Source organism: Peromyscus eremicus, chromosome 19, assembly GCF_949786415.1.
Source record: "Peromyscus eremicus chromosome 19, PerEre_H2_v1, whole genome shotgun sequence".
Classification (NCBI taxonomy): domain Eukaryota; kingdom Metazoa; phylum Chordata; class Mammalia; order Rodentia; family Cricetidae; genus Peromyscus; species Peromyscus eremicus.
Window position 1 is genome coordinate 23,370,624 of NC_081435.1, and position 9,378 is coordinate 23,380,001.

At 45.1% G+C, this 9,378-nt stretch overlaps 1 protein-coding gene across 2 annotated transcripts in view; it reads left to right on the forward strand.

Annotated features, from left to right (window-relative positions):
- Positions 1–8,354, forward strand: part of Apc (APC regulator of WNT signaling pathway) — a 101,842-nt gene extending 93,488 nt beyond the window's left edge. For both annotated transcript variants that reach the window (XM_059246524.1, XM_059246525.1), the window contains one exon: positions 773–8,354. In XM_059246524.1, coding sequence (XP_059102507.1) covers positions 773–7,367 — 6,595 coding nt within the window. In that variant the 3' untranslated portion in view covers positions 7,368–8,354. The remainder of the gene's footprint in view (positions 1–772) is intronic.
- The last annotated feature ends 1,024 nt before the right edge of the window (positions 8,355–9,378 follow it).

Here is a 9,378-nt window from a genome sequence, read left to right on the forward strand (position 1 = left end):
TCTCTCTCTTTCTCCCACTGGAGAAGACAGTATTGATACTTATTGTATACCCTGGACAAAGAATTTTAAAGTCTACCAAAGTAGAATATCCTATCACTAGATTTTAGTTTTCCTTATATTTAAAAGGCTGTAGGTCTCTCCAAGACCCAGAGTTTATTCTGTTGACTGTTAGCCTTTTTGTATTTTAAAATACATACTTCATGTTATTTTTTAAATAATGAGTATACACAGTCTGCCAAAGGGCACTTGCCGAGGACATGGCGCTATCACAGAGACAGACTCCTTGCTGGTCTAGAAGCATAGCGTGCTCCCTGACTACAGAAAGATCACTTGTCTTCTGCTTCCAAGATATCTCAGTATTCAACGTGGTTGCCTATATTAAATTGCCACAGTCCCTGTTTAATTTAAGATTTCATTATGTGTTTGTAGGTCTTAAGTTAGAGAACTATTACTGTGTGAGTGGAGAAAATGTATCTGTTCAAAAACAGTTCTTTTTTCTTCTAGTGGATCAGAATAGGACACAGAATAAATGAAACCTAACACTCACTTTTACTCCTTTTGGGCTGACAGATGGATACCTTGAACCAGTAAACATTAAATGAACCCAGAGAACAAAAGGAGAGGTGACATGGAGTTCACCAGATAGTTGATGTACTCATGTCGTGCCCACTGTATTTAGTCATCATCTTTGTGTGCCAGCCTGTTTGCTGTCCCTTATTTGTTGTCACTAATCACATTTCCCTTCGTCTTGTGTTCTCTTGTTTTAATTCAGGCAAATCCTAAGAGAGAACAATTGCCTGCAGACTTTACTGCAGCACTTGAAATCTCACAGCTTGACAATAGTCAGTAATGCGTGTGGAACTCTGTGGAATCTCTCAGCAAGAAACCCTAAAGACCAGGAAGCTTTGTGGGACATGGGGGCAGTGAGCATGCTCAAGAACCTCATTCATTCAAAGCACAAAATGATCGCCATGGGAAGTGCTGCAGCTTTAAGGAACCTCATGGCAAACAGACCTGCAAAGTACAAGGACGCCAATATCATGTCTCCTGGTTCGAGTCTGCCATCTCTTCATGTTAGGAAACAAAAGGCCCTGGAAGCAGAGTTAGATGCTCAGCATTTATCAGAAACCTTTGACAACATTGACAATTTAAGTCCCAAGGCATCTCATCGTAATAAGCAGAGACACAAGCCAAATCTTTATGGTGACTATGTTTTTGACACCAGTCGACATGATGAGAATAGGTCAGACAGTTTTAATACTGGAAACATGACTGTTCTTTCACCATATTTAAACACTACAGTATTGCCCAGCTCTTCGTCATCGAGGGGAAGTTTAGACAGTTCTCGTTCTGAAAAAGACAGAAGTTTAGAGAGAGAACGAGGTATTGGCCTCAGCACTTACCATTCAGCAACAGAAAATCCAGGAACCTCTTCCAAACGAGGCTTGCAGATCTCTGGCAGTGTAGCCCAGATCGCCAAAGTTATGGAAGAAGTGTCAGCCATTCATGCCTCCCAGGAAGACAGAAGCCCTGCTTCTGCCACTGAGTTCCACTGTGTGACGGAGGAGAGGAATGCAGCGCGAAGAAGCTCTGCCCCCCATACACATCCAAACACATACAACTTTACAAAATCGGAAAATTCTAATAGGACATGCTCTATGCCTTATGCCAAAGTGGAATATAAGAGATCTTCCAATGACAGTTTAAATAGTGTCAACAGTAGCGATGGGTATGGTAAAAGAGGTCAGATGAAACCCTCGGTCGAATCCTATTCTGAGGATGATGAAAGTAAGTTTTGCAGCTATGGTCAATATCCAGCTGACCTAGCCCATAAGATACATAGTGCAAACCATATGGATGATAATGACGGAGAACTGGATACCCCAATAAATTACAGTCTGAAATACTCAGATGAGCAGTTGAACTCTGGAAGGCAGAGTCCCTCACAGAATGAAAGATGGGCAAGACCGAAGCATGTAATAGAAGATGAAATAAAGCAAAATGAGCAAAGACAGTCAAGGAGCCAGAACACCAGTTACCCTGTCTACTCCGAGAACGCTGATGACAAACACCTCAAGTTCCAGCCACATTTTGGACAACAGGAGTGTGTTTCCCCGTACAGGTCTAGGGGAACCAGTGGTTCAGAGACCAGTCGCATGGGTTCTAGTCATGCAGTCAATCAGAATGTAAGCCAGTCTTTGTATCAGGGAGACGGCTATGAAGATGACAAGCCTACGAACTACAGCGAGCGCTATTCTGAGGAAGAGCAACACGAAGAAGAGGAGGAGAGACCGACGGACTATAGTATAAAATACAACGAAGAAAAGCACCATGTGGACCAGCCTATTGATTATAGCTTAAAATATGCCACCGACATTTCTTCCTCACAGAAGCCATCGTTTCCATTCTCAAAGAACTCAACAGCACAAAGCACTAAAACTGAACATCTCTCTCCAAGCAGCGAGAATACATCCACACCTTCATCTAACACCAAAAGGCAGAATCAGCTGCATCCAAGTTCAGCACAGAGAAATGGTCAGACTCAGAAAGGGACCACTTGCAAAGTCCCCTCCATCAACCAAGAAACAATACAGACTTACTGTGTAGAAGACACCCCCATATGTTTCTCCAGGTGCAGTTCATTATCGTCTCTGTCATCGGCTGAAGATGAAATAGGATGTGATCAGACACCACAGGAGGCAGATTCTGCTAATACTCTGCAGATAGCAGAAATCAAAGAGAATGATGGAACTCGATCCACTGAAGATCCTGCAAGTGAAGTTCCAGCTGTGTCTCAGAATGCTAGAACGAAACCCAGCAGACTCCAGGCTTCTGGCTTACCTTCAGAATCAACCAGGCATAAGGCTGTTGAATTTTCTTCAGGGGCCAAGTCACCCTCCAAAAGTGGTGCTCAGACACCCAAAAGTCCCCCAGAACACTATGTCCAGGAGACGCCCCTGGTGTTCAGCAGATGTACTTCCGTCAGCTCCCTTGACAGTTTTGAGAGCCGTTCCATTGCTAGCTCTGTTCAGAGTGAGCCATGCAGTGGAATGGTGAGTGGCATTATAAGCCCCAGTGACCTTCCAGATAGCCCTGGGCAGACCATGCCACCAAGTAGAAGCAAAACCCCTCCGCCTCCTCCACAGACAGTCCAGACCAAGAGGGAGGCACCAAAAACGAAGGTGCCCGCTGCTGACAAGAGAGAGAGCGGCCCTAAGCAGACGGCTGTCAACGCTGCAGTCCAGAGGGTCCAGGTCCTTCCAGACGCCGATACTCTACTGCACTTTGCCACAGAAAGTACTCCAGATGGCTTTTCTTGTTCATCTAGCCTGAGCGCTCTGAGCCTCGATGAACCATTTATACAGAAAGATGTGGGGTTAAGAATAATGCCTCCAGTTCAGGAGAATGACAATGGGAATGAGACTGAACCAGAGCAGCCTGAAGACTCAAATGAAAACCAGGACAAAGAGGTAGAAAAACCTGACTCTGAAAAAGACTTATTAGATGACTCAGATGATGATGATATTGAAATATTAGAAGAATGTATTATTTCAGCCATGCCAACCAAGTCATCACGCAAAGCCAAAAAGCTAGCCCAGACTGCTTCAAAATTACCTCCCCCTGTGGCAAGGAAACCAAGTCAGCTGCCTGTGTACAAACTTCTGCCATCCCAGAACAGGCTGCAGGCACAAAAGCATGTTAGCTTTACACCAGGAGATGATATGCCCCGCGTGTACTGTGTAGAAGGGACACCTATCAACTTTTCCACAGCGACATCTCTAAGCGACCTGACCATAGAATCCCCTCCAAATGAGTTGGCTGCTGGAGATGGGGTTAGAGCAGGTCCACAGTCAGGCGAATTTGAAAAGCGAGATACCATTCCTACAGAGGGCAGAAGTACAGATGAAGCCCAGAGGGGGAAAGTCTCATCTGTAGTGACGCCAGACCTGGACGACGGCAAAGCGGAGGAGGGGGATATTCTTGCAGAATGCATCAACTCTGCTATGCCCAAGGGAAAAAGCCACAAGCCTTTCCGAGTAAAGAAGATAATGGACCAGGTCCAACAAGCATCAGTGACTTCATCTGGAACTAACAAAAATCAAGTAGACACTAAGAAAAAGAAGCCCACTTCACCAGTAAAACCCATGCCACAAAATACTGAATACAGAACACGTGTGAGGAAGAATACAGACTCAAAAGGTAACGTAAATGTTGAAGAAACTTTCTCAGACAACAAAGACTCAAAGAAACAGAACTTGAAAAACAACCCCAAGGACTTCAATGATAAGGTACCAAACAATGAAGACCGAGTCCGAGGAAGCTTTACCTTCGACTCACCGCATCACTACACTCCTATTGAAGGAACTCCGTACTGTTTCTCACGAAATGATTCTTTAAGTTCTCTAGATTTTGATGATGACGATGTTGACCTTTCCCGGGAAAAGGCCGAGTTAAGAAAGGGGAAAGAAAGTAAGGATTCAGAAGCCAAAGCTACCTGCCACACAGAACCAACCTCAAGTCAGCAGTCAGCTGGTAAGTCACAAGCTAGTGCAAAACATCCAATAAACCGGGCACAGTCTAAACCAATGCTTCAGAAACAACCCACCTTCCCCCAGTCCTCCAAAGACTTGCCAGACAGGGGGGCAGCCACAGACGAGAAACTGCAGAGTTTTGCTATTGAAAATACTCCAGTTTGCTTTTCTCGAAATTCCTCTCTGAGTTCCCTCAGTGACATCGACCAGGAAAACAACAATAACAAAGAAAATGAACCAATTAAAGAAGCTGAACCTACTAATGCACAAGGAGAACCGAGTAAGCCTCAGGCATCTGGGTACGCGCCCAAGTCTTTTCATGTTGAAGACACTCCTGTCTGCTTCTCAAGAAACAGCTCTCTGAGCTCTCTCAGCATTGACTCTGAAGATGACCTGTTGCAGGAGTGTATAAGTTCTGCAATGCCAAAAAAGAAAAGGCCTTCAAGACTCAAGGGTGATAGTGAAAAGCACAGTCCCAGAAACATGGGTGGCATTCTAGCTGAAGATCTGTCCCTTGACTTGAAAGATAGCCAGAGGCCAGACTCAGAACATGGTTTATCTCCTGATTCAGAAAACTTTGACTGGAAAGCCATTCAAGAAGGTGCAAACTCCATAGTAAGTAGTTTGCACCAGGCTGCTGCTGCCGCTGCATGTTTATCTAGACAGGCTTCCTCTGATTCAGATTCCATTCTGTCACTGAAGTCAGGCATTTCCCTGGGGTCACCTTTTCATCTTACCCCTGATCAAGAGGACAAACCCTTCACAAGTAATAAAGGCCCGAGAATTCTCAAACCTGGGGAGAAAAGCACATTAGAAGCAAAAAAGATAGAATCTGAAAATAAAGGAATCAAAGGTGGGAAAAAGGTCTATAAAAGTTTGATTACTGGAAAGATTCGATCTAATTCAGAAATTTCCAGCCAAATGAAACAGCCCCTCCAGGCAAACATGCCTTCAATCTCGAGAGGCAGGACCATGATTCACATCCCAGGGGTTCGGAATAGCTCCTCCAGTACAAGTCCTGTTTCTAAAAAAGGCCCACCCCTCAAGACTCCAGCCTCCAAAAGCCCCAGTGAGGCCCCGGCAGCCACCACTTCCCCTAGAGGAAACAAGCCGTCAGTGAAATCAGAGCTGAGCCCTATTACCAGGCAAACTTCCCAAATCAGTGGGTCAAACAAGGGGCCTTCAAGATCAGGGTCTAGAGACTCCACCCCCTCAAGACCTGCACAGCAGCCATTAAGTAGGCCAATGCAGTCCCCGGGGCGGAACTCCATCTCCCCTGGTAGAAATGGAGTAAGCCCTCCTAACAAACTGTCTCAGCTGCCCAGAACATCATCTCCGAGCACTGCTTCAACTAAGTCCTCGAGTTCTGGGAAAATGCCCTATACATCCCCAGGCAGGCAGATGAGCCAACAAAACCTTACCAAACAAACAGGCTTATCCAAGAATGCCAGTAGTATCCCAAGAAGCGAGTCCGCGTCTAAAGGACTGAATCAGATGAGTAACGGCAATGGAGCTAATAAAAAGGTAGAACTTTCTAGAATGTCTTCAACTAAGTCAAGTGGAAGTGAATCAGATAGATCAGAAAGACCTGCATTAGTACGCCAGTCTACTTTCATCAAAGAAGCCCCAAGCCCGACCCTAAGGAGGAAACTGGAGGAATCGGCCTCATTTGAGTCCCTCTCTCCGTCTTCTAGACCAGATTCTCCCACCAGGTCCCAGGCGCCAACCCCGGTCTTAAGTCCTTCTCTTCCTGACATGTCTCTGTCCACACATCCGTCTGTTCAGGCTGGTGGATGGCGGAAGCTCCCACCCAATCTCAGCCCCACCATCGAGTATAACGACGGGAGAGCAGCAAAGAGGCACGACATCGCCCGCTCCCATTCGGAGAGCCCTTCCCGACTGCCCATCAACCGGGCGGGGACCTGGAAGCGGGAACACAGCAAGCACTCCTCGTCCCTTCCCCGAGTGAGCACCTGGAGAAGGACCGGAAGCTCCTCCTCGATTCTTTCCGCCTCGTCCGAGTCCAGTGAAAAAGCCAAAAGTGAGGATGAAAAGCACGTGAGCTCCGTGCCAGGACCCAGACAGGTGAAGGAAACCCAGGTGCCCACAAAGGGGACGTGGAGGAAAATAAAAGAGAGTGAAATTTCCCCCACCAACATGGTTTCTCAGACCGCTTCCTCAGGTGCTGCCAATGGTGCTGAATCAAAGACTCTGATTTATCAGATGGCACCTGCTGTTTCTAAAACAGAGGACGTTTGGGTGAGAATTGAGGACTGCCCCATTAACAACCCTAGATCTGGAAGATCTCCCACAGGGAACACTCCCCCAGTGATTGACAGTCTTTCAGAAAAGGGAAATCCAAGCATCAAAGAGTCGAAAGATACCCAGGGAAAACAGAGCGTGGGCGGTGGCAGTCCTGTGCACACTGCGGGTCTGGAAAACCGTCTGAACTCCTTCATTCAGGTAGACGCCCCAGAACAGAAAGGAGCTGAGACAAAGGCAGGACAGAGTAACCCTGCCGCCGCCGCCGCCGCCGCCGCCGCCGCAGCGGAGACCAGCGAGACCTGTGTAGTGGAGCGCACCCCCTTCAGTTCCAGTAGCTCCAGCAAACACAGCTCGCCCAGCGGGACTGTGGCTGCCAGAGTGACGCCTTTTAATTACAACCCGAGCCCGAGGAAGAGCAGTGCCGACAGCACTTCGGCCCGGCCGTCTCAGATCCCAACACCAGTGAGCAGCAGCACCAAGAAGCGAGACTCCAAGACCGACAGCTCGGAGCCCAGCGGGGCCCAGAGCCCTAAGCGCCATTCTGGGTCTTACCTTGTGACGTCCGTCTAGAAGTGCAAGGTCGACCATCGGGAAAGCCGGCCTTCACCACAACTGCTGTATAGAGACTATTTCAAAGAAGACTAAAGGCGGAAAAGTTTTGTAAATAGGTTTGCTGCTTCTTAGAGGGGTTTTGTTCCGGAAATCATATTTGATAGTCCACTTTGTCCTCACTGGTCATTTTGGAAGGCACTCTTGTTAGGTAGGAAGAAGAAAACAAAAAACGGTAAAGCAAGTATATTTGTACAGTACGTTTTACATGTATTTAAGAAGCATCCATTCCATGTCCTTTAATTATCGCTTGTCTTAACACTACAGATAGAAACTATATGATATATTGCTGTTATCAACCATTTCTAGATTATAAAATAAACTTACATCAGGGAGAAATTGGTATTTATGCAAAAAATAGTCCTTGTGAATCCATCTAATGTCATAATTAATCATGTGGCTGTGAAATTCACAGTAATATGGTTCCCAGTGAATATGTTTACCCAGCCTGCTTTGCTTTAGTGCATGAATGAAACTGACGGTTCAATTTCAGAAGTAATGATTCATGATTCTGTGATCACATGGTGTGCATAGGATAGCTACAGTGTAACGATTCACACGATTTTTGTGCTCAACTCTGTGTAACTGTAAAACATGAATGGAACTATTTTAACGGAACTAGATTTTATCGAAAGTAGGTAGAATTTTTGCTATGCTGTAACTGTTGTATATTCTGGTATTTGAGGTGAGATGGCTGCTCTTTTATTAATGAGACATGAATTGTGTCTCAAACTAAATGAACATTTCAGAATAAATTATTGCTGTATGTAAACTATTACTGAAATTGGTATTTGTTTGGAGGGTCTTATTTCACATTTGTATTAATAATTGTCAAAAGGGCCTCTTTTAAAAGCTAAATGTAAATTTTTTTCTTCAGATTCTATGCATTAAGAGTAAAATTTCCTCTTACTGTAATAAAGACAATTGAAGAAGATTGTTGGCACTTAACCATTCCTAGAATTTATTTTTATGTAATTAGCACCTCTCAATGTTTGGTATTGCTCCACTTTTTTTTTACTCCTTTGGAGTTTGATTAAAACAAATGCCTATAATAGCACAAGACTAGGCACCGGACACATAGGCCCACATAGAATATCTCCTTTTCCTTAATAAGATTCATACTTGAAACATTGACTTTTGACAGGTACCAGTCGTGTCTTTCAGGCTTCACAGTGCAACTGTCTTTCCCTGTCATCTTCTCCACGGTGACACTGGGTCTGAGATTAATGCCTATTACCACCCTGTATGTTAAAGCAGATTTTTTGCAGCCAGGTATAATCAGTATTTTCTCGTACTCAAAAAAGTCAACGAAATGTCAAAAAGATAAATTTAATGCTGTAATGATAATTTTTGAAGAAAGATGTTCAAAAGGGGCCAGTGACATGGCTCAGTGGCTAAGGGTGATTGCCACCAAGGCTGAAGACCCAGTGCAGTTCACAGGACCCACCCACAAGGTCAAAGAAAAGAACCAACTCTCTGAAGTTATCCTGCCTGCCACACACCTGCCATGCCACATGTGCGTGTGTGCACACAATTTCATAAGCTCTTCAAAAGGATATCTAGGGGTAACAAGATGGCACAGCAGGTAAAGCCTGGTGACCTGAGGCCTGTCCCCAGAAACCAAGTAAAAGTGGAAGCCGCCCTCTAACCTCCACACGTGTGCCATAATTAATAAATGGAAAGTCAAAAGGTTTCCTTAATTCCTACCCTCTAAGGACAACTCTATTTTTAATGGGTACAGTGGTGGGATGTTTTAAGTGCCCACTTCCCATATGGCAGAGAGAGTCCGTCATGAATGAGAACACACTGATACACTTCATTAGCCAAGAGTTTGAATTTTTGTCAAGCTTTATCTGAAGTTTGTTTGTTTTTTTAAACAATATTCCATCACGTTCTCCAAGGCTGCCATAAGCAATGGGAGATGGGAATATAGGGCAGACCCATCTTTCTTTCATTCCTAGTTTTCCGTTAG